This window comes from Sus scrofa, chromosome 12 (genome assembly GCF_054392235.1).
Source record: "Sus scrofa isolate SSC_HxYL_T2T_F1_AM1 chromosome 12, Sscrofa_HxYL_maternal_Yorkshire_Landrace_v2.0, whole genome shotgun sequence".
Classification (NCBI taxonomy): Eukaryota; Metazoa; Chordata; class Mammalia; order Artiodactyla; family Suidae; genus Sus; species Sus scrofa.
Window position 1 is genome coordinate 714946 of NC_139394.1, and position 23456 is coordinate 738401.

The 23456-nt window shown below is 63.8% G+C and overlaps 2 protein-coding genes and 2 long non-coding RNA genes across 5 annotated transcripts in view; 2 read left to right on the top strand and 2 right to left on the bottom strand.

Annotated features, from left to right (window-relative positions):
- Nucleotides 1-11916, top strand: part of OGFOD3 (2-oxoglutarate and iron dependent oxygenase domain containing 3) — a 12787-nt gene extending 871 nt beyond the window's left edge. The window contains exons 2-10 of one of the 2 annotated variants that reach the window (XM_013989804.3): nt 870-971; nt 1066-1286; nt 2309-2384; nt 3546-3588; nt 4451-4515; nt 4613-4669; nt 6871-7024; nt 7657-7780; nt 9959-11916. In XM_013989804.3, the coding sequence (XP_013845258.3) occupies nt 870-971; nt 1066-1286; nt 2309-2384; nt 3546-3588; nt 4451-4515; nt 4613-4669; nt 6871-7024; nt 7657-7780; nt 9959-10125 (1009 nt within the window). In that variant the 3' untranslated portion in view covers nt 10126-11916. The remainder of the gene's footprint in view (nt 1-869; nt 972-1065; nt 1287-2308; nt 2385-3545; nt 3589-4450; nt 4516-4612; nt 4670-6870; nt 7025-7656; nt 7781-9958) is intronic. The other variant, XM_003357915.6, reaches the window with a different exon arrangement.
- Nucleotides 10185-14827, bottom strand: LOC146397957 (uncharacterized). Its single transcript, XR_014820506.1, has 3 exons — nt 14710-14827; nt 11368-13193; nt 10185-10333 (listed from the first exon to the last, which is right to left on the bottom strand). It is a non-coding gene; the product is annotated as an uncharacterized LOC146397957 (long non-coding RNA).
- LOC146397958 (uncharacterized) lies at nt 14729-15752 on the top strand. The gene is made up of 3 exons (XR_014820508.1): nt 14729-14855; nt 15376-15473; nt 15624-15752. It is a non-coding gene; the product is annotated as an uncharacterized LOC146397958 (long non-coding RNA).
- A 1469-nt stretch (nt 15753-17221) lies between these two features.
- Nucleotides 17222-22772, bottom strand: UTS2R (urotensin 2 receptor). Its single transcript, XM_021066354.2, has 2 exons — nt 22637-22772; nt 17222-20298 (listed from the first exon to the last, which is right to left on the bottom strand). Exon 2 carries the CDS (start codon nt 20213-20215, stop codon nt 19097-19099), a length of 1119 nt encoding a protein of 372 aa, XP_020922013.2. The 5' UTR covers nt 20216-20298; nt 22637-22772; the 3' UTR covers nt 17222-19096.
- Nucleotides 22773-23456: the final 684 nt, after the last annotated feature.

A 23456-nucleotide genomic window follows, 5' to 3' on the forward strand; every position in this document is an offset into this window, starting at 1 on the left:
CTCTCCTTGGGGTTCCAGCCCTTGCCACTGAGATGGGGGGTGCCGTCCCTCTGCCTCCTTCGGAGTTCTTGGGAAAGAGAAGTGATGGGCCCGCTGGAGTTAGGTGTCCACCTTGTTCTAATAAGAGGAGGCCAGGTGGGCTGGAGGCTGGACGGCCGTTCCGTGGTGTGGGGATGGGGGAAGGGGTCTTCGGGAGCTGGGCATCCATGCTCCCCGTTTAAGAGGACCGGTATCTGTCCAGCATGGTCTGACTGAGCTGTGCGCCCCGTGGGACTCATTTAATTGGATTTCATGTGTTACTTATAGAGCAGTTAGAGGTGGGAGGGGCGTATAAAAATAGAAGGCAGCCTTCCTGCTTTTCAGGAATCGACCTTGTACTTGAAGGAACAAGGTGCACCTCCATAAAAGGATTCCCGGGTCGGCTTCTCATTTCTGCCCGTCTGAGCCCTACACATGTTTCTTGGGTAACAGAGCACACGAGTGCTCCGTGACACCAAGTGAGCACAGACACGCACGGTGTGCACCACACACACACACAGACACGCCCGCAACTTCCACGGGGCGGGGTGACTCCCGCAGTTAACCTGAGGGCACAGAAAGTGTCTTGGTGGCGAGTCATTCTGTCATACTTGTGTTCTCTTTCTGGCCGCCAGTGGTTTCGGTGAAACTGGTTTGACTCACATTTGACTTAGTTCGCATGGTGCGCGCACGCCGCTCCGGGACCCCACGCATGGGGTTGTATGGGGCCGTTTTTAGATGCAGGCAACCTGATTGGTGCCACAGACTGTGCAAGGACCCTCACACAGGTTCTCTGTGGGCCGGGCTGGGAGGGAGGGACACTGACGGGCATTTCACCTTGCTGCCCTCAGAGGTCACAGTGAACCCTGCCTCGTCACGGGGGTGCTGGGAAGTGCCCCTGGACGGACTGTGAGTGGCTCTGACCGTGGCCAGCATGGGGACACTTTAAGGCTGTGAGTGAGTGTGGCATGGCCTCTGGTGGTCGTGGTCTCCCCTTTCAGCCCCGGCAGGTGTGTCTGGGTGACCACAGCTGTCTTCTGTTCTCAGCACCAAGGGTGTCCGGGCACCGCGGGATGTGCGGAGGAAGTGGCTGCGAGTCGCCGTCCTGGGGGCCTGCACCACGCTGGCGGGGCTCCTGCTGTGGGGCCGCCTGGGGGCTGATAAGGATGGCATCGCCGAGGTGCTTGCTGGCCGCAGCGAGGTCCTGCCGGGCAGGTTCATCGAGGTGCCCTGCTCCGAGGACTATGACAGTCAGCGCAGGTTTGAAGGTACTCGATGCGGAGGTGACGGGGGAGAGGGCAGCGTGGTCACGCCCTCTGGGAGTTCCCACTGTGGCTCAGCAGTAACGAACCTGACTAGTGTCCACAAGGACGCAGGTTCGATCCCTGGCCTTGCTCAGTGGGTTAAGGATCCCGCGTGGCTGTGGCTGTGGTGCAGGCCGGCAGCTGTAGCTCTGATTGGACCCCTAGCCTGGGAACCTCCATGTGCAGCAGGTGCGGCCCTAAAAAGACAAATAGTCATGATGATAATGTATCAACGTTGAGACCGGTTGGCCTGTGTGGGAGGGTCTGGGCTTCCAGTGGGGAGGGCGGGAAAGGTCGGGAGGTGAAGGTCCTGGTCATTCAACAGCGAGGGTGTGGGTAACGCCGCAGCTGCTCCTCTAAAACGGTTCCAGTGGCAAACTGGAGGTTGTGTACATTTTTACGACACCCCTCAGATAGCTGGGTGTGGTTGAAGCCTCTGGACTCCCCTTCCTCGCCCTCGGTGCGGGCGGCGTGTCTGTGGAGGTGCACTCCCGTGTGTGCACCGACGCCGACAGCTCACTTGCTCACTTGCTTACTTTCCAGGAGAGAGGCAGGGAGGGTGGGGACCATCCTGGGGCAGCTCTCCAGGCCCTGCAGAGGGACAGCGGCCAGAGGCACAGACACAGCTTTGGTCCTCCAGAATGGGCTTCCCAAAGGGGCCGGGTCTCTGCTCCGTGATGGTGCTAGAATGGTGTGGATGCCGCCTCTGGGCTGTCCTCCAGGGTGGGTGTGTGCCCGCTGCTGGGCCGCCCAGTGGGGTGTGGGGCACCACAGGGATTGCTTGTCCTGGAAAGTCGCAGTTGTTCATCTGAAATTCAAATCGGCCCCGCTGGCCTGTATTTTCCTGGCCAAACGGCCCCTCATCCCAGCAAGGCAAGGCCCCATCCCACAAAATTCCAAGGCCCCTGGGGAGCGCCATCCACAAGAGGCAACTCTGTTGTTGGGGTTGCGGAGGTGGCATCTCATCCTGGCTGCCGTCTTCGCAGGCTGCACCCCGAGGAAGTGTGGCCGGGGCGTCAGCGATGCCGTCATCACCAGGGACGAGGCCCGGAGGATTCGCAGGTACTCATCCCTGAGCTTCTGTCCTGAGCAGCAGGTGCAGGAGGGGGCTGGGGGGTGGGGAGCAGAGATTCACCCCTGAAAGGATGACTTCAGAAATCCGTTTAGAGTTAATCCCTAAGAATCCCCTTGAGCACTTCCAAGGCAAAGAGGCTTTTCCGAGTTCCAGGAGGGAAGGCTGTTGCCCTAGCGATGCTGACGGAACCTCCCGGAGGCCCAGGCCCTCTCCAGGGAAAGCAGCTGTGGCCCTTTGGGAAGGTGGGGGGATGCACCCATCAGACGGTGGGGGCCACTCAGCAGCAGCAGGTGGCCTCTAGGCCGTCTTCCGGTTTCCTCTCCAGCACTCATTGGCACCAGCCCTTCTGCTGACTCAGGAGGAGCAGGAAGTCTTACTGTGAGCAGCTGGCACTGGATTCTTCCTTGCTGTCTTTGGAAAAACAAGACCTTTTTTTTTTTCTTTTTAGCCCCTCCAGCCCCTGGTGGCATATGGAGTTCCCAGGCCAGGGATAAGATCCCAGCTGCCATTGCAACCTATGCCACAGCAGCAGCAATGCCGGATCCTTAACCCACTGTGCGGGCCAGGGATTGAACCTGCATCCCAGCGCTTCCAAGATGTTGCCGATCCTGTTGGGCCAGCACGGGAGCTCCAATCTTAGAGCTGTGTGTAGTTCGGACACGAGGCAGCTGCCCCCGAGGGAGGAGTGTCTGGCCGCGTGCCAGCTGAGTCCCAGCAGGGGTTCCTCCTGTTTCTAGGCCTTGCAGGGGCTTGCTGGGTGGGGGTCACCACTGAGAGGGATGGACCGGCCTGGGTCGGTTTCCCGGGGTGGCATCTGTCAAGGGCACTAGAAACACCTGCAGCTTCAGTGAGGTCTGCCCCCCAGCTGGTGGGTAGGAGCTGCCGCCAGCAGGCTGACAGGAGGGGCCCTCGGCCCAGAGGAACCCATTCACCATGGCACCGTCTCGGGCTAACAAGGAAGCTAAGCCCTCTGTGTCACTAACCAGCTGGTGGCAGAACATGGACTTTTACTCACTTGAAATTCAAGTCTTTGGTCTAAATGCTTAGCGCTCCGTTAACCACGTTGCCCATGCTGGTGGGCGTGTGTAGACGCGCGTGGCGGGTGCTGAACTCAGGGCTGAATTCTGACCCAGGTGCTCTTCCCACAGCATAGCCGAGAAGGGGCTTTCTCTGGGCGGATCCGACGGAGGGGTGAGTCCTGCGTCCTTCCTGCTCCGGCTCCTTCACCCTTAATGTTGCTCTCCCTCGGAGGGGCAGGGAGGGTGCCCACGGGGCAGGGCCTGCGTGCGCTGGGGGGAGGCTCCCCCTCCCTTCCCGGGAGGGCTGCCTCGGATCAGACCCCAGGCAGGCAGAGGGGGGACAGAGCGGGTGGCCAGCAGGGGAGGGGGAGGGCTGTGGGGATGGGGGGGAGCCAGCCCAGCTCTCAGTGGGGATGGGGGAGCCAGCCCAGCGCTCAGTGGGGACGGGGGAGCCAGGTGGGGGGGGCCCCAGACGTGGGCAGGAATGCCGTCGTCCGGGTGAGAACGCACAGGGTCCAGCAGTGGCCTGAAGGATGCACCCGCCGAAACCTGGAACCTGGGAAAAGGGTCTTTGCAGATGTCATTAAGGGCCTTAAGATGAGGTGGTCTTGGGACATCGGGGTGGCCCTAAATCCAGTGACAGGACTCCAGGGCCTGACGTCTGGAAACTAACAGCTGCTGCGGCAGAAAACGCACGGTGGTGGCTGGGCAGAGGGAGGGGTCGCAAAGGCCGCGAGGGGGTCTGGGTGGCGGCTGTGCCCACCGCCCTGAAGGGATGGTTTCCTGGGCGCGTCCAGCATCGAACCTACCCTTGGTCGTCGTCGGCCATACCTCGACACGGCGGGGGAGGGAGTCCGCAGACCCCTTCGCAGGGACTGTGTCTGGGGGCCACACTCAGCACGTGAGACCAGTCTTCGTCCGGGGGGCATGGGAGAGGGCGCTGCCCTCACAGCCCTCTGTGCCCGAGGCCAGTAGCTCTTAGAGCTCCCGCGCTGCTGGGCAGCCCTCAGCCGCTCTGCTGTCGTCTTTCCCAGGCCTCCATCCTGGACCTGCACTCGGGGGCCCTGTCTGTCGGGAAGCACTTTGTGAACCTGTACAGGTGAGAACTGGGGGAGGGGCGCCCCGCCCAGGACCTTCCAAAAAAAGGAAATAAGGAAACACCATGTCACGTTTGTTAATCCTCCTTATTTTCCCAGGTACTTTGGGGATAAAATCCAAAATATCTTCTCGGAAGAGGACTTCCGGTTGTACCGGTGAGGGGCAGGCCGGGTCAGGAGTGGGAGGGCGGCGGCGGTGGGGCTCTGAGTGCGGAGCGTGCAGCGCAGCCTCCGTCTGGCCCCTTCCTGGCTCTCTCCGGGGGCAGGGCCGGCGTTGGGCCGAAGTTCCTGGAACCACAGCAGGTGTGAAGCTGAGACGCTTCCTACTGGTTCGTAAGTGGTGTGAAGGGCAGAGCCCACCTCTGTGGCCGTGGTTCCAGCCTGGTCGTGCTCACAGGACCCTCTGGGAGGGGACCTGCCGGGAGGCGTGAGGCTGGCACCCACCCAGGTCTGTTCCTGCCCCTGATGACAGCACACATAACCCCGCCCTGCCCTGGTGTCAAGCACAGCTCCTGCCCAGGCGGCTCCCTCACCCGGGAGTTTGCTTTTTCCACCCGAGTTCTCGAGATAATCGAGATCCCATGGTTATAAGAAACGAGACAGGAGGGAGTTCCCGGCGTGGCACAGTGGAAACGAATCCAACTAGACTCCACGAGGATGCGGGTTCTATCCCTGGCCTCACTCAGTGGGTAAAGGATCCTGCGTGGCCGTGGCTGTGCTGGAGGCTGGCAGCTGCAGCTCTCATTCAGCCCCGAGCCTGGGAACCTCCATATGCTGCAGGTGTGGCCCTAAAAAGCAAAAAAAAAAAAAAAAAAACCTAAAAAACAAAAAAAGCCACACACAGGAGACCCGTGTACCTTCACCCAGTACCCCAACACCTGCAGAACTGGGTTCATCACCCCGGGAAGGACACCCCCCATCTTGCTCAGATTCCCCGCCTGTCCTCATCCGTCTGTGAGTGTGTCTAGTTTTGTCTCATCACCTGCTGGTCAGGTGAGGACCACCGCAGGCGCAGGCTCACACCGGACGCTTCCCTCACCAAGTGACGAAGCCCAAGCGCACACGGGCGGGACATCGGGAGCCGAGGGCTTCTGCTGGGAAACCCGCAGCCCCGGAGGTGGAGGGCGTGGGCTCGTGTCCCACAGAGCCGTCCTGCCCGGGTTAGAACTCAGCTCTTCGTACTGCAAGGGCCGGGGCTCCAGGCCAGACGGGCGGGACGTCATGTTCCACCTGCAGCCCTTCCCGGGGCCCTGGTCGGAGGTGTCGGGAGCAAAACAGGCCATATGCACCTGCAGCATATGGAGCTTCCCAGGCCAGGGGTCAAGTTGGAGCTGCCGGCCTACACCACAGCCACAGCAACGCGAGATCCGAGCCTCATCTGCGACCTACACCACAGCTCACAGCAGCACTGGATCCTTAACCCACTGAGCGAGGCGAGGGATCGAACCCGCGTCCTCATGGATGCCAGTCAGATTCGTTTCCGCTGCGCCACGACGGGAGCTCCACGCGAACATTATCAGTGGCGTTGAGGTCACAAACGGTCTACTCGCGGAGGGGAGTCTGAGGGTCAGCGGAAGAGTCGCTCACCCTCTGGACCCGTCAGCTCGAGCCGGGCATGTGGGGCTTGGCTCCTGGTGTGGAGACACCGGGAGGGTCGTGGGCTGCCGTGAGCTGGCACGTTTGGGGCCTGGCTGGTCACGTGTCCCGCGGCCGGCACAGGGGTAGGTACGCATGTGGGCGGGTTTATGTGACTGCGTGTGCTGACACGTGTGACCGTGTGGGGATGCGTGTAAGCGTACCTGTAGGTGTGCACGTGTGTACACATGTGCAGTCATGCGTGCAGCCATGTACTGTGCGTGCGTACGGGTGTGTGGGTAGGCATGTGTGAACATATGTGTGTAAGTGTGCCCACACGCAGGTGGGATGTGGGTGTAACCTGTCAGGCCCTGCCCCATGTTCCCGGCTCTGGGGGTCAGTGGCAGGCCAGGGAGGGCCCCTGGTGCCCCTGGTCACGTGGCTGCACGGGTGGGACTGGGAGCCCAGGCCCCGGTCAGGCCAGGGAGGGAGCCGTCTCCCTTCCGCTGAGTCAGGCTGCTGCCCCAGCCACAACCAAGCACAGCACAGCCCTCCATCCGGCGCCGGGTCCCCAGGGACACTGCCCATGCTGGGTCTCTCCTGCAGAGCACTGGCCCTCAGGTCCCCGGGACCCACTGGTAACTGTCACAGGGCGTGGACGGAGGGCACAGGCACTCACCTGTGGGCCCTCCCGGCCTGGGCGTGACGGAGTGTGGCCCCAGGGGCCACGGAGAGCCCTCCCACGTGGCCGCGCTGCCCCGGGTGACAGTGCCCCTTCGCAGGAACGTGCGGCAGAAGGTCCAGCTGGCGATCGCCCAGGCGTTTGGCATCAGCGCGTCCTCGCTGCACCTGACCAAGCCCACCTTCTTCTCCCGCATCAACAGCACGGCGGCCCGGACGGCGCACGACGAGTACTGGCACGCGCACGTGGACAAGGTGCGCCCGGGGCTCTGCTCCCCTCGGGAGTGGGTGCGGCTTCTCTAGACTTGTTCCTCCTGCGACCAGGTCGGAGGGCGTCGAAAGGCACGATGCAGAGCAGCAGGGCCGGGTGGGGGCCCGTCCCAGACGCCGCGCTGTCTGCCCCCGGAGCTCGGTCCGCCCGCGTCCTAACCCCGCCTCTCTGTCCGCTGCGTCCCCGGGGCCCCTCCCCACTTTGCACCTCTTCTTGGGAGGTCCTCGCCATCACTCCAGCCTGAGCGGCTTCCCCTCGCTCCATGTCCTGCTGTTCCCCGGACACAGTGACGCCTAATCAGGGTCCTCCCCGGCCACCCTCGAAGCCCCTCCCGCCTGCACCAAGGCCACTGTCCTGCCCCCGCCTGCAAGCCGAGTGGGCCGCAGACCCGTCTGCGGGCTGCTGGAGGTCCCCCCGGCTGCGGGTGTGCTCAGAGGACCCAGCAGCACCCGTGTCTCCTGGTGCTGGAGCAGAGGAAGCGAAGCGAAGCAGCAGAGGGTCTGGGCAGGAGCTCGCAGATGGGGCAGGACAGGACCCTGTGCAGCTGGGAGGCTGCGAGGCCTGGGTCCGGCCCTCTCCAGAGGGACAGTGACGCGCCCTCCCGCTTTGCCCACAGGTGACCTACGGCTCCTTCGACTACACCTCGCTGCTCTACCTCTCTGACTACCAGGATGACTTCGGCGGGGGGCGGTTTGTGTTCATGGAGGAAGGGGCCAACAGGACGGTGGAGCCCAGAGCAGGTAGGGTGCGCAGGTGGCCCCGGGGCACGTGGGCCGCATCCCTTCCCGGATGCTGCGTTTACTGTGTGTCTGGCGTGGCCACGGAGGCCATTGGTCAGAGGAGGCAGGCGTGGCCGTGGTCACTGCGGTCGCTGCAGAGCGGGTTCCTGGAGATGCCCGCCCTCCGTCCCCCGCAGTTCCTCACAGCTTAAGACGATGCAGTGGGCCCACCCGAATCACGTCGGTCACGGCACCAAGCACGGGGACCTGCCTCCCTGACCTGATGGTCCCGGACCCCTGCTGCCCGCAGCCCAGCCTGCACACCAGCCATGAACTGTCCCCTCCCCTCCCTAGGACCCTCCAGGGGCTTCCTGAGGAGCAGCCCAGGCCCCGGTCCAGCCCCAGCCGAGACTGAGCCAAGCACAGCCACTGGGCTCTGGCCTGGGCACCTCAACTGTGCCAGCGCCATTCTCCTGCTGCCATGGCTGACCCATCCCCACAGTGTCGCCCTCACCTGCTCCCTGCACAGCTGTGTTCACACACGCCTGGCGGCAGGCAGCTCACACCAGCAAGGCTGTCCAGTTGTGTTAGTTCAGGACATCTGCACTGGCCGTGGGCCAGTCCCGCAAGCCCCTGGGTCCAGGTGGGCCCTGTGGGAGCCCTGAATGCAGGCGGAGCTGCTTGGACGCCAGGAGGTACAGAAAGGAAAGCGGACAGCTGAGGGCTGGCCTCCTTCCTCAGGGGGCAGCCCCCGGATGCCCTGCAGCTTCCAGAGAAGCTCTGCTTCTTCAAACTGCCTGCTTCTGCCCCAGACGAACTTTTCCCTCCGAGGCTCCAGCATGACTGGTGGGTGGTTTCCTGTGGTCCCAATGTCACGAGGCGCCTCGTTTTTTCTTAGTTCTTTCTTCTCTTTCCTTTGCTGCCTCTGTTTGCAAAGTGTGCAGAAACGCTGGGCTCCCAGAGACCCCTACTCTTGGGGCAGGTCGATGACACTTGATAACACGTCTGGGGCGGGGTGTTGGGCCTGCTGTGCAGACGGCCCAGCTTCTTGCCTCATGTCTCAAGTGGGACTGAACGTGGACAAACAGGTGGAAACATCCTTTGGCGAGAAGCCTGAGAAAGTGCGTGACGCCAGCTGTTCGGGGAAACGGTGGCCTGGCTGCTCCATAGGAGGGTCTGCGGGTCGGGCATCCCGGGGGCCCCCAGCAGAGGTTCCCCGAATGTCACACCTTCTCTTTTGCTTCGCTGTCTGCAGGCAGAGCACAGCTCTGTTTACAACCAGAGAGCAGCCACCTCTGGGGTGGACTTTTCTCCGCTTTCAAAGGTTGAGAGTCAAGTTTCAAATGTGAAAGGAAGCAGCCCCCTTTGAAAGGCTCGCAACAAGGAACAAGGCACCAGCAGGGGCCGGGGCTCCTCCCCCGTGGTTCTCAAATGGTCCACTCACCAGCGCTAAGACACCTCTGGTGGCGTGAGAGCCCCTAAGCACCCGGCCCTGTGATCGAAGCCGAAGCCGGCAGAGGCCCCTCCCGCAGCCTGGGGCCGCCCTGGGAGGGGCTGCCGGTCCTGCTCTGTCTGCGGAGCCTCCTGACTCTGCTAAAACCCTGCCGTCCCTCCAGGGTGTGGCGCTGTTCCACCAGGGATTAGAAGTAAAACCCCGGGGAGGGGCCCCAAGATGCAATCCTGCTGGAAAACAAAAAACAAAAACAGACAAGGGAGTTCCCGTCCTGGTGCAGCAGTAATGAACCTGACTAGGAACCACGAGGTTGCAGGGTCAATCCCTGGCCTCGCTCAGTGGATTAAGGGTCTGGCATTGCCGTGAGCTGTGGTGTAGGTCACAGACGCGGCTTGGATCTGGTGTTGCTGTGGCTGTGGTGTAGACTGGCAGCTGTAGCTCCGCTTCAACCCCAAGCATGGGAACTTCCATGTGTCGCGGGTGTGGCCCAAAAGGCAAAAAAGAAACAAACAAAAACACCTCAAGGGGGCCCCGGGGCTGTTGCATGGCTTGTTGGGGCCCTGGGGTGGCAGGAGGCCTCACCCCGAGTCCAGGCGCCTTGTGGACTGGGGAGCCTGCGGAGCTGGCGGGCTGGGGCTCCCCTCGCCCTGCCCTGCACGAGGGCTCTGCTGCTGCTGGCTGTCTCCACAACCCCCCCCCCCCACGGTTCTGGGGCCTCGTGGTCACCTCTGCTGTCCTCTCCCCAGGCCGCGTGTCCTTCTTCACCTCGGGGTCTGAGAACCTGCACCGGGTGGAGAAGGTTCACTGGGGCACCCGCTACGCCGTCACCATCGCCTTCACCTGCAATCCCGACCACGGCATCGCGGACCCGGCGCTCACGCCGCCCGGGGGCCCGTCCGCCCAGCCCCGCTAAGCCCCCACTTGGCCGGTTCCACTCAACAAGGTGCCTTATGAACCCTCCTGAGCGAGTACCGTTTGGTCCTTTTTGTCTGCGTGAATGGACAGATCCAGCCTTCCCCTCCCGAGGTCAGTGTCTACTGTAGGGCCCGCAGGCAGCCGTCCTTCCCCGGGAGGGGATCCCGTGCCCCCAGCTGACAGAGGCTCGAGCCGCTGGAGACCCACTGAAGTGGAGAGCAGGTTGCGGAAGCACAGTCAGTCACCGTGACCCCGAAGAAGGTCCCGGGGGCGGGCCGTTCTGGGAGCCGGAGCAGGAGGGCGGGCAGGGCTGCTGGATCCCAGGGCGAGGCGAACGTCTGATGTGCAAGCAGCCCTGAACCCCCCATGCTGCTCTGTGATCACCCTGGCACTGCATTCGTGCCAGGCCAGGCTCTGCCGCATCCCCAGCCAGGGCGCCGACTTGGCGTCCACGTGTGTTCCCAGCACGGCCGTCCCCAGCCCTCCAGGGCCGCCTGCCCATGGGACAGTCTGTCTGCCCAGCTTGCTGTCTCTGCGTGCGTCTCTCACGGAGCTGCAGCTGCCCCTCACTAAAACCAATGCTCAGGACATAGTGGGGGAGGGAAGGCCTGGGCAGCCTGGCCCAGGGGTGAGGAGGGGTGGCACGGCCACCAGTAGGGTCAGGTGAGGTCCTAGGGACGCCCCACCAAGCGCCCGGCCTGGGGTTTGTGCACCTCCCGGAGAAGGGCCGACTTCCCCCGTGAGTGCAAAGCGAGCCCGGGCAGTGGCTGTGGGAGCAGAACCCTCCGGGCCATCGGGCCCTGACCGGGAGAGCACAGCACCTGCTTGACCCACCCGGTACAGATGCGTGGACACAGCCCGACGCCGGAGGAGGCTGCACCCTCAGCCCCACACGTCCCCACGCACCGCAGATACAGAGCTGCTTGGGGCTTGTGGACCAAGGGGCAGCTGCCTGGGCCCGGGTGGGCCGTCCTCAGGCCGCTCAGGGTCTGGAAGCCAGGACCTGGGTCCCCTCCTTGGTTTTTCGGGGTCCCTCGTGCCCCGTGGGCAGTGACATACATCTCAGGGCTGTGGGATACACGCTGTGGGATGTGCCCCCTTCTGGGTCCCAGCTGCACATTCTGGGAAGGCCCGGCTGCCACCTTCCCCGGGGACCTCGATTGTGGCTCCTGTCTTGAAAGGACTTTGGGCAGATCTGGGGAGGAGGGAGGCGGGGCTCTGGGTGGCGGGCAGGGCTGACCTGGAGGGTCGTGGTGCTCCGGGGACACTGCCTCTGGGTTGGACCGCCAGGCCTCGGTGCTCTGCTTGGCCTCTAGCTCCTCCCGTCTTGACTTCAGAGCGGTTGCTCTGGTCTCAGGACAGACGCTTCGAATCCGACAGAGGAGAGGCCCACCCAGGCCACCCTCTGTTCTGTAACCTTCGGGCTCCCTGAATGATGCCGGCACCTCGGTGTGAAGACAGGCACATGCCCTCAGGCCTCCACGGCCCACGGGCCGCTCGCCGCGTCTAAGGGGGCATCTGGTGGTTAGTTGGGGCCGAAGTGCTGTGGAAACAGCTGAGGCGCTGGTGTTGCCGGGCGCTCGCTGCTGCTTCTCCTGTTGGTGATGATCACGGAAGTACTCGGGCGAAGAAACGAAGGTGTTCGGGAGTTCCCTGGCGGCCTAGGGGTTCCGGCGTTGTCACTCCCGTGGCGCCAGTTCTGTCTCTGGCCCCGGGAGCTTCCCTGTGCCATGGGCACAACCGAAAAAGAGAGAGAGAGAGAAGAAATAAAGATGTTTGGGCAAAAGCACACACGTCCTCCTTTCGCAGGGGGAAGGGCTGCGTGGCGTGGAGCCGCTCGTGTGCCCGCTGGGCGGCGCGGCTCCTGGTCTGTTCCAGGGAGAAGCAGGGGCCCGGGAGGTCCTCTGCTGAGTGCCCACTCCTCAGAAACACATTTAGCCTGAGTCACGGAGCAGGACGTTGGTCTCTGCCCATAAACGGGTGGCCACTCTGGCTGTTCTGCAAGCCGGCCCCCTGGGCCAGGCCTGAGCCGGGCCTGAGGGCCGAGGCCCAAACGACGGCCTTCCCGCCTCGCGCCGGAGCAGCCTCGCCTGCGCGCTCAGGGCAGAAGGGACCAGGGCGGGCCTGCGGGCGCGGGCGCCATGTCTCCTCGGGCTGTGTGGCTGCCAGTGCGGCACAGGAAGAAAAGGGCCTTTTCGGGTGTGGCTCCGGAGGCAAAGTTTTTTAAGAAGAGGAAGCGGGGGGGGGGGGGGGGGGGGGGGGGGCTGCCCCCCGCCGGGCGCGGCCTCGGGGGCAGCCTCAGAGGACGGGAGGGAAGGTGCAGCTACAGACAGCGGGGAGGACGGGCTGCGGCGACCGGGGGTCCGTGCAGGGCCAGGGGCAGGGCCGCGGGGAGGCCCCTGGGGGTTGCGTTTGCACAGATCCGGCCCCGGGGCAGGAAGCCGTCCGCTCGTTGCCTTCCAGTCGCAACCAGAACCGCGTCCGTGGCCTCGGGACGGCGCCGGCGCTCAGGGCGGACGCCGCGGCCTGACCTCCCTGCCCGGCCGCGTCCCTTCCGGTTCTCCCCGCGACGCGGTCTTCGCACGAGAACAGGGGCCAGCCCCCCCCACCACGTCCCCCCCTCACGTCCCCCCCCCCACCAGGCCCCAGCGGCTGGCGGGCTTAGGGGCGGGTTTTTCTCCCGCGGCCGCTGCGCTGCGGGCCTGCAGCGTCCAGCTCGTTTGCCTTCGGGTGTCCCAGCGTCCCGGAGCCTCTCACGCCTCCTACACGTTCTCACAGGCAGAGGCTGGGGACATCTCTGCTCCTCCCGAGGCGAGGGACCGAGGACCTCAGACCCCACCGATGTGTGTCCCGAGTGACACAGTGTCTTCCAGAGACCAAAGCAGTCACGCGGCACTCAGGCCCCAGGGCGCAGCCTGGAAGGCGGGCGGCTGGGGGCAGCAGGGGTTTCTTCCTTGGGTCAGGGATGCAAGAGTACGAGGCAGTGAGCCGGGGAAAGGAGAGCAGGCAGGGGTGAAGGCCGAACCAGCTGGCAGTCAGACTTCAGGCCTAAGGCTCCTGGTGGCCCTGGGGAAGAGGGCAACGTTCTCAGTCCAGATCCAGCCCCACCTGTGGTCACCTCCGAAGCACTGACACTGGAGGCACCCATTTCTTACTTGATCTTGAGGTTCCAGAGAACAAACTGTAGGCCCCCATTGCTCCTCAAGGAAGGGCCTAGGCTCCTGTTTATTTTCCCAGCCCCCAGAAGCCCCTCCATACCCCTGCTCGCCTTCAGGGGCCTGAACCTCTCCTGCTGGCCAGCACACTGTGCCCCACAGAGCGCCAGGGGAAGGTCGCTGCCAGGTGACGGGGACAGAAGCCTGTGCTGTCCCCTGCGATCTGAGGCCCCACCTGGCATCCTTTCCATCCCAGCACCTTTGAGGCCACGCTGACCCCAGCGGACCTGGGGTGCAGGTGATCCCAGGTTCTTGAGAAGGCCGATGTGGGGGGGTAGGTACTGGGCCACACCTGCCCCGGCGCAGGGCAGCTCTCCCACCTGCAGCGAGGGCGTCATGCCAACCACTGCCCGTCCCAATGGACACACAAAGGGGGTGCAGAATCTTCCCACAGTCACACACTGGCCAGGTGCCCGGCTGGGGCCCCCGACCCTGCTGGCCATTCCTGGGTCGCCCAGGCCTGGGGGTATTCACTGCCCCCCCCATGCCCCTTGATTAAGGAAACAGCTGGGGACACTCAGGAAGGGCCTCATTCCTGGAGGAGGAGGGAGGGAGGAAGGGGGATGGCAGCTGGGCACCATCCAGGGTCACTTCACACTCAGGGTGGGTTTTGGACCAAGACTTCCTGCCCAGGAAAAAGTGGGCCATGTGCACACACCTGCCCCTTTCTGGGGTCCCCGGCTCCCCGCAGGCCCTCCCTGCAGACCCCATGCAGCCAAGCTTCCCCCCACTGCCCTCAGCTGTGGGGGCTGAGAGGGGCCAGCAGGGCTGGGGGCTGGGCAGTGGGAGTGCTCCTGTGCCTGTGTTTCTATGAGGCCAGGGTGGGGTTGGGCTGGGGTCTGTGTTCCCAGGGGACCCCCGCCCTTCATGCCCCACCTGCCCCCCAGGGCTTGGCTTTAGGCACACACCCCTCAGAGGGGACCCTCAGCAGGGTCAAGACCTGCCCATGAGACCCCAGCTGGCACTCAGGCAGCCTTCCCGCATCCATCGCAGGGGGCACTTGTGCCTTCCGCACCTTTCCCACCCCCGTAAACACCATCAGGACCAGCTCCCGGTCGCCTTTCTGGTGGAGAAGCTTCCTGGCCTCCAGCTGCTGGCTGCCCGGGCTGGCACATTGGGCACACACGCACCATCCCAGCTCTGCCCAGCCCCCAGGGATTGGGGGGGAGGGGCAGGATGAGGGGAGGGGTGGGGGCAGACGTGGAGGTTCAGGGTCAGGCCCCACCCCACCCCGGTCAGGCCGCGCCCTGGCGAGGAATCTTGGCGCAGGGCAGCCAGCTCTGATGCCCAGGCGGCTTTGGTATTTCACACTGACATAGTTTTGGGGTGAGACCAGGCTCTGGACTTTCGGTCATACTGCGGGGTACCAGAGGCCATGGTGGGCAGAGGGCACTGAACCCGCTGAGCTGAGGGTAGGAGCTCCTGGCTCAACCGCACCTGCTGGTCCTGCGTGGCCTGGATACTCAGCTGAGAGATGGGAATAAGGGAATTTGGGAAAAGAGATGACGCAACGGTGAGCTCGCTGAAGGGGCCGCCTGGAGGCCAGGGGACTTGCACACAGAGGGAGGGCAGAGGGGCTGCACCACCAGACAAGTCCCCAGGCTGCCGACGGCCTCTGCTGCCTCCCCACCCTGACCCTGCTCCCCACCCAGGCCCACCAGCCTCGCTTTCTTCAGCTGCACGGGGGACTCTGTCTCACCCGGGGGCTCGCCGGTCCTGCCCTCCAGGGCCTCACCACAGCCAAGAGGGGCTGGGCCATCACAGGCCTGGAGAAGGCAGGAGGCCGGGGCTCCTGGCTACTGGCCCTTGGCAGCCTCTCGGCCTCCTGCTTGGAGTGCCCTCGTCATCTGCCTGGCATTCCAGTGGAAGAACCTGCTCTCGCAGGTGGTCCTGCAGCTCCCAGCCCCCGCTTGGTGGTTTGTGGGTGTGGGGGCCCCCACCTTCTGCTGGCTCAGCCCCCTCCTCTCCTGCCTGGTGGTGGCGGGTGGGGGCGGGGGGAGGGAAGGTGCCCGTGAACAGAGTCCTTTCTCCAGGGTGAAAAGGAGCCCCAGGACCCTGCCCCCAAGGCTGGCCGTCCAGGGAACCCTGGCCGACAACACCTGTCACCCAGGCATGCTCAGCTTGGAATCAGGTGAGAGTTCAGGTCTCTGCCAATGGCTGGGCCCCCTCCCTGCAGGACCATTTTCACTGGGGTCACCCACGGCCCCCCAGAGCCCCATTTGGCAAGGACGGTCTTCAAAAACCGCTCTCTCGGGTAAACAGTGGCGTCTACTGGTTGTAGGTGCAACACAACTCCCGAGGAATGAGTTCCTGGAAAAATCCGGAGCAGAGAAGCTTTGGACAGTGTGTGTTTCTTTGTTGGTAAATAATCTCCACTAAGCGAGCTTGGCAGCCCTGCGGGCGCACCCGGGACAGGTGCTCTGGGCCTGGGCCTGTCCTCCGCACAAGAGCTGGACTCTAACCCTCCGCCCCACTGGGACCCATGGAGGTGGAGGGGCGGCTCAGGACTCCGGCCCCGGATGGGGCCAGGCCACTGTCCTGGGCCTGCAGAAGCCCACGGACAGCAGCCAAATCCCAGCCAAGCCCAAGCCTCCCGGAGACTGCAGGCCGCCGGCAGGAAATGTGCCTGCGCCTGGGAAAGCCATTGTCCCCTCCCCGCCACCAGGCGCCTGGATGCCCCGCCTCCGGCGAGCGGGGCTGTGAACTCGGCTGTGAACTGCCCGCTTCTGGCTTCTTCGCCACCTCCTGCCAACCCCCTCCACCACCTCATTCGGAGGACAGAACTGGAGAGGGCGGCGGGCCCCTGGTGGGGTGGGGTGGGGTGGGGGGGTGCACGGTTGGTCGGTTCACTCACTCACCCCTCCCCCGCCGGGTGCCGGGCGCCTCCGTTGGCCGCGCTCCTCAATTCTGCTCCAGGAACTGAGAGTAGTTGCGGGGGGGGGGGGGGGCCCTCAGGGAAGGGGGGGTGGGGGGTAGGGCAGAGGGACAGCCCCAGGCCTGGCACTTGGCCCCTCCCCAGCTACTCCCTGGATCTGAGGCCAGCCAGGCCTGTGGCCGCGCTGATCACTGCCTCCCCGCAGATGGGAAAACTGGCCAAAAGGGTTCAGAGGACCCACGGCACCAAGATCCATGGCGATGTCAGCGGTGGTCTGTCCGTTTCTCTGGAGGGGCTCCGCTGGCTGCCCCTCCCCTGGCACCTTACCAGGTGGGGAAGCCCAGGTTCCTGGGACAGGGCTGGAGGTGAGGCAGCCTGTTGGAAACCGAGGTGACGCAGTAGCAAGGGGAGTGCCGCTGCCCCCGCCCAACCTGCGGGCAGCCCTGCCACCACCTGCGGCAAGGCCTATGCCCCAGCCCTGCAGACACGCGACTCAGAGACATTGGCGTGGCAGAGCTGCCTGTTAGCAAATGGAGTTTACCCACAACAGCTGCTCTCTTGTCATAAAACGGTGCCTGCCCAGAGGGGCCCTCACACACGCTGCTGGAGGGCACTCAGATGTGTGGCCTTGGGGACAGCCTGGAGGTTCCATGGCAGCTGCACCTCCAGTGGAGGCATCTCCCCAGAGAAAGGAAGCATAATATCCGCACAGACCCGCGCACGGGCCGTCACGGCCACCTTGTTCATGTAGCAAAAAGTTGGAAGCAGCTCAAATGCCCACGACAGACACGTGTACCCCCAAGGGGAGCGTTCAGCTCTGACCACGCTGCGTGGACGGGCATCCGCTCTAGGAATGTGGGCACACGGGGCTCAACCACTGGGTTGCAAGCCTTCCAGCAAAGACAGGGTTTTCCGGGAAAGAAGGACTTCTGCGTCACCTCCAGCTGGAGTTTCCCACAGATCTCAGACTTGCCAGCCCCTTGGGCATGGGGCCACCTCCTTCAGGGAGCCTTTTATTGTCATTAATTATTATTTGCTCAGCTGCACCCAAGGCATGTGGAAGGATGAATCCAAGCCGCAGCCACAACTTATGCCACAGCTTCAGCAACGCTGGATCCTTAACCCACTGTGCCACAGTGGCAGCCGTGAGCCTTTTATTCTTTACATGTGTGTCCTGTTGGTCAGTTTCTGTGGCGCTCCAGGCCTGGCGATGGCCTGCGACTGGACAGTGGTGATGGTTACACAGCTCTGTCATGCGACTGAAAATCATTACTTGCACTTTAAGTAAGTGAGTTTTATACAATGCAACTGCCCCAATAAAGCTGCCCCATCAAATAGCAGCCCTGGGAGTTCCTGTCATGGCTCAGTGGTTACCGAATCCAACTAGGAACCATGAGGTTGCAGGTTCGATCCCTGGCCTTGCTCAGTGTAAGGATCTGGCGTTGCCGTGAGCTGTGGTGTAGGTGGCAGACATGGCTCAGATCCCATGTTGCTGTGGCTGTGGTGTAGGCTGGTGGCTGCAGCTCTGATTCGACCCCTAGCCTGGGAATCTCCATATGCCGTGGGAGCGGCCTAAGAAATGGCAAAAAGACAAAAAATTTAAAAAAACCGAAAAACAAAACAGCAGCCCTGACCTGCTAGGGCCCATTCTAGCCACATGCACACTCACCCCGGGCCACCCCTAGCCCAGGGCCCTCTGTCCAGCTTGCTGAGGGCCAGGCACTGTGCCTGCCGAGCTGACCACTGTGGATCTTGAGCCAGACTAGCCTCCACAGATCCTCTGTGCCTGACTGGTGGGTCCAGGGGACCCGGGCCCCCAGCTGTCCCAGGCTTGGCAGCAGAAGCTTGCCCGGCCCACCTGGGGGTGTTAACCAGGATAGGTCTTAAGTGTGAGGCCAAAAATGTAACTTCTTCAGCGTCCCACCAAGAAACAGAGCAAAGATCACACGAGCAGCTGAATGGGGGCTGGGCAGTGAAAGGCGTCTCGGAGGGGCATGGCTGGTGGTGAGCTGGGGGTGGGATCTGGGGCCACAGCGTGGCGTCTACTGGCCATCGGGGGCAGGGGCAGGGGGAGCGGGCGGGAGAGGTGGGTGGGCTCGCTGTGGCCAGGGCCCTGTGGTCTTGGGGTTCACGCGGTGCTTCACCAAGAGGCACCGCGTGAACCCCTCCATGTATCGTGTGATCACACCCCACCCCCACCCCCATACGTCGGGGAGGGCGAGGCAGCGAGCTGCCAGGGGGAGCGTAAGTCTGGCCCCTGGGTTCAGTCTGGGCACCTGTTCCTGCCCTGGAGCGGCGCCTTGCTGCCCCTCCTCCCTGAGCAGGTTGGCCTGGTGGCTCCCCGCCTGGCCCCGGGGTCTCAGGCCCCACACCCAGGGCCCAGCTCAGCTGGATGACACCAGCCTACCCGGTCAGGGTGGCTGGATGTGCAGCCTCTCCAGCCAGGCAGGCGCCTCCAGGTGGTGGGGCGGGGGAGGCCTTTCTGGGGGCCGCCTCCCTCGACATCCCACCCTGGCTGCTGCTGCGGCTGAGTGTGGAAGAGCCCAGGGTTTATTGCTCCAGGTGCTGAAGCTGCTGGAGACGGAGCCCCGTGGGGGCGGGGCGGGGATGGGGCCGGGTGCTGCGGGGCCAGGCCCCGGCCAGGACAGGTGTCCCACGCAGGCGCTCACGTCCGCTGAGGGCAGTGGAGACGCCACTCGCGAGGTTCTTCTGAAGCTGGTCCTCAGCGATGGGCGGGGCAGAGGGAGCCCAAGAGAGCGACGGAGAAGGGGCGGGGGAAGCTTTCTAGAAGGGGTCGGAGGATGGGGGCAGTCTGGAGGAGGAGCGCCGGGAGCGACCTGGGCTCTGGGTCCCCCCACCCACGCGCCGGCCCGAGATGCTCAGGCGCAGAGCCCCCCAGGCGCTGCGGGGGACAGCGCGATGGTTTCGGTGGCCCGCCGGCTGCTGGAGGACAGCGAGCGGGCCGAGGCGCGCGGGCGGCGGGGGCGGCCCTGAGGGATGCCGGCGGCGGGGGCGCCCGGGCGGCGGCGGAGCGGGCGCCGGCGGTAGTCGCGGTAGTTGCTGGTGAGCAGCGTGTAGAGGAAGGGGTTGACGCAGCTGTTGCCGTAGGTGAGGCAGGTGGTCAGGTAGTTGACGATGCGGGCCGGCCGGGGCGGGAGCGGCTGCGCCCCGCGGTACTGGGCCAGCAGCTGCCACAGCCAGAAGGGCAGGAAGCAGGCCCAGAAGAGCAGCACGATGCCCAGGATGAGGCAGAGCACCCTGGGGTTGGGCAGCCGCCGCGTCTGCGGGAAGGAGGCCCGCTGCGCCAGCCAGTAGGCGCGGGCCAGGCGGACGTACAGGAGCGCGATAACCACGCCGGGCCCCACGATGCTGGTCCCGAAGAGCAGCGTCAGGTAGGCGCGGTGGGCGCGCGGGCCCCAGGCCGGCAGGCAGAGGCTCTTGCGGCCGCTGCGGACCAGCCGGATGGCCAGCATCATGGGCAGCGCCAGCAGCAGCGCCAGCAGCCACGTGCCCAGCGCCAGGAGCTTGCGGTAGCGCTTGGAGCGCCGCACGGTGTCCAGCGGCCTCGCCACGGCGGCGTAGCGCTCGCTGCTCATGAGGGTCAGGGTGAAGATGCTGGCGTGCATGGTCAGGAAGTCCAGGCTGAAGAGGAGGCGGCAGCCCACGTCGCCGAAGTGCCACTCCCTGGTGACGTAGGTGGCCACGATGAAGGGGACGCTGAGGAGGTAGAGCAGGTCCGCCAGCGCCAGGTTGACCACGTAGACGTACAGGGGGGCCGAGGCGCGCAGGAAGCGGCAGGTGACCGCCAGCGTGTACGCGTTGCCCGCCACGCCCACCACGCCCATGGCCGAGAGCAGCACCCCGAGAGTGCCCGTGGCCACCAGGTCCTCCAGGGAGCTGGACTCCGTGGGGCTGGCCCACGAGCTGTTGAGGGACGCGTTGGGGGCGCCAGGCGATTCGGGCGCGGTGCTGCTCGTCGGCTCTGGGCTCAGGGCCATTTCTGCCGCCTCACGCCGGGCTTGGGACGGGGTCCTGCTGCTCGTTTAGACGGAGAAGGGGCATCTGCGGCCACAAGCTCGACCTGCAGGAGAGGATGCCCATTAAAGATGTGGGCAGCCTCCCTCCCTCTCCGCTCCCAGGAGGGCGGGGGCTCGCCAACGGTGACACCCCCTTGGGGCTCTCTATTCAGGGCTCTACCGCTGGGCCTGGTTTCCTGGCTGTCCAGGGGGACTGGAGAACCACCTGGCCGTCGCCCCGGCCCTGGGCCTCAGTGCAGGCCTCCAGGTTGACTGGGCTTTTCCAGCGCCATGGGTGGGGGGTGGCGGGGGTCAGCCGTGGAGTCCTCCCTAGACCCTCCCCCCTAGGTCTGTGAAGGGCAGACCCCAGAATCCTTTCTCCCAATGCATTTCTCCCATGTGTTTAAAAGAAATCTGTTTTGTCCAGATTGCAAAAGTAACATCTGCTGACTTAAGTCCAAATGAGAAAATATGGGAGTTCCCGTCGTGGTGCAGTGGTTAACGAATCCGACTAGGAACCATGAGGTTGCGGGTTCAGTCCCTGCCCTTGCTCAGTGGGTTAAGGATCCGGCGTTGCCGTGAGCTGTGGTGTAGGTTGTAGATGCAGCTTGGATCTGGTGTTGCTGTGGTTCTGGTGTAGGGTGGCAGCTGGAGCTCCAATTCGAGACCTAGCCTTGGAATCTCCATATGCCACAGGTGCAGCCCTGAAAAGACAAACAAACAAACAAGCAAACAAATACCATTATATAGCACAGGGAACTGTGTCCATTCTCTCATTCTCTTGATAGAACGTGATGGGGAGGACGTGAGAAACAGACTGTAGATACATGTGTAGGTCACTTGGCGGTGCAGCCGGAATTGGTACACTGTTGTAACCAACTACACCCAATATCAATCAATCAATCAATAAAACATTGAGGTGATTTCACTAAACTTAAGATCTTCACTGAGAGAGTAAAAAATGTAAACCATGGACCGAGCAAAGATTATCAGAAGACACATGCCAAAGAACTAGTAATTATAACATAGGAAAGAACTACAAATCAATACGGATTAACAATTCATTTGGAAGGAAAAAAACAAGACAAGATTTGAAGCGTAAATTCTCAAAAGAGGACACCCAATGGCCAAGAAGCACGCAGGGATGCTTCACACCAGCAGTCACCAGGGCGAGGAGGGCAGAAGCCACTGCAGCCTCGCCAGGACAGCTGGAATCAAAAAGGTAGTTCCTAAGGGCTGGGAGGCCGTGCAGGAACTGGACTCCTGAATGGCAGGTGGGGCCTTGGAATGGCACAGCCCCCATGGAAAACAACCTGGCACCATGAGTAAAGTCGGACACGTGCATGTCCCATCAACCAGCAACTCTGGTTTGTACCGGAGAGAGAGACGAGAGCAAGTGCCCCCCAAAAGCAAGAGTGAGAACGTTCACAGCAGCCAGGAGCTGGAAGCCACCCACGTGTCCAGTGAAGGGTAGTGCAGCTACAGAAACTGACATCTCCATAAAGAAGCTGGTGGTGATGAAAAGATGGCATTACCCTGAATCAACAGCTCCGTGGAACGCACATAGGCTGTGATGAGCAGACAAAGAGACACAAGGAGCACACACTGTGGGTCCGTTTACCCCAGGTTCAGGAACAGGCAACATTTCTATGACAAGCGGTACCCGGAGGGGAGGGGTGTCATTGGTAAGTGGCACTGGAGAGCAGGATCGTGCGCTATGTCCTCCCGTGGTGGTGGTGGTTACACAGGTGTAGGCACGTGTAAAAACTCCTGGAGCTGCACACCTACGACCTGAGCCTACTGTGTGGAAATCACGGTCATAAAACTGAAAGGACAGGTCCCTCTGTCGCCCCACCTCGCCACGTCCAAGGATAATACCGGCTCCAGGATTTTTCTCTCGGCTCTCCAGCGTTTCCATTAACGCAGATAACCTCGGGTCGACCACCCGCCGAGCCCTCCGTTCAGAAAGGAACCTGGGTGCAGGGATGCTGCCTCAGGACCTCTGTCCGCAGGACCCGCCCGGCTTCCAATCTGGCGAGGGGAGCGGGGGTCCTTCGCACCAGCCGGAGATCCCTTCCCGACCGCCGCCCCGACGGGTCGGGGTTCCAGCGCCTTCCCCCTGGGACTAAGGCGACCCCGCCGACGGCGCCCCCGCGTCTGCGGCCGCGGCAGGACCTGCGAGTGCTGGGACCGCGCCTCGGGGCCCCGGAAGGGACGCAAAGCCGAGCCAGCGGCGCGCACCTCACCGCTCGCCGCCCGGAGCCGAAGCATCCTCCACGGGGCGCGAGGAGGGCTCGCTCCGTGGCCGGACGATCCTGCCGGGGACGGGGAGGGCCGCCGGGGAGGGCGCTCGCCCCCCCACCCGCACCTACCGGCCTTGCCCCTCTCAGTGCTCGCGCCCACCTCGGTCACCCGGGCATCCGGTGTGCGCCCCCGCGCCGCGCCCCGGGGTTCGCGCTCAGGACGGTCCACGTCTCCAAATGCTCGGCGCGCGGAGGGACGCGGGGGCGCCCAGGCGCGGGGCGGAGCGGAGCCGCCCGCGGGTCCCGCAAGGAGAGTCACGCTTCTCGCCCAGGCCCCTGTCGCCGCCGCCACCTGCCTGGCCGCCAGCTGGGAATGCGCGGCGGCCCTGCGCCCGGCCCGGATATTAATAACCCGGAGCCGCGGGAGGGGGGCTGGGAGGCGCTGGGGGAGGGAGTTGGGGGGGCAGCCGGTGCAGGCGCTCGGGGCGCAGGGGGGCAGGTCACCTTGGGCCACTGAGCCTCTGTCTTGCGATTGTCAATCAAGCCCTGGGCCCTCTCCTGTCCGGGGGTGGGGGGTACGGGGGTGGGGGGGTACTGAGAGACCGCGGTGGGGGGGGTACCAAGAGACGGGGCGGGAGGGGGCGCGTGGACCCAGTGGGACATTCAGAATGTTGTGCACTTATCGCTGCTCCAGGAAGGAGCCAGGGTCACCGGCCAGGCTCACTGAGCCACCTAGCTTGACCCGGGCCCTCCGGGCCGCAGGCTGAGATGCTTGCGTGACCAAGGACAGCATTTGTGTGTCAGTCAGCTCTCTGCATCTCGGAGTGGCCTGGATCTCATCTCCTGGTGGTGATGTCCTGCAGAGCCACCCACAGGCTCCACGGCCCACAGCCTTCTCTCTATTTGCACCAGGAGAGAACAGATACCTGTCCTGGGCAGGCCCTGGGGTCAGTGGGGTAGGGGCTGGGCTGTCTGCATGT

Coding starts and splice junctions, on each gene's coding strand:
- UTS2R (XM_021066354.2), bottom strand. CDS start 20,215: ATGGCCCTGAGCCCAGAGCCGACGAGCAGCACCGCGCCCGAATCGCCT.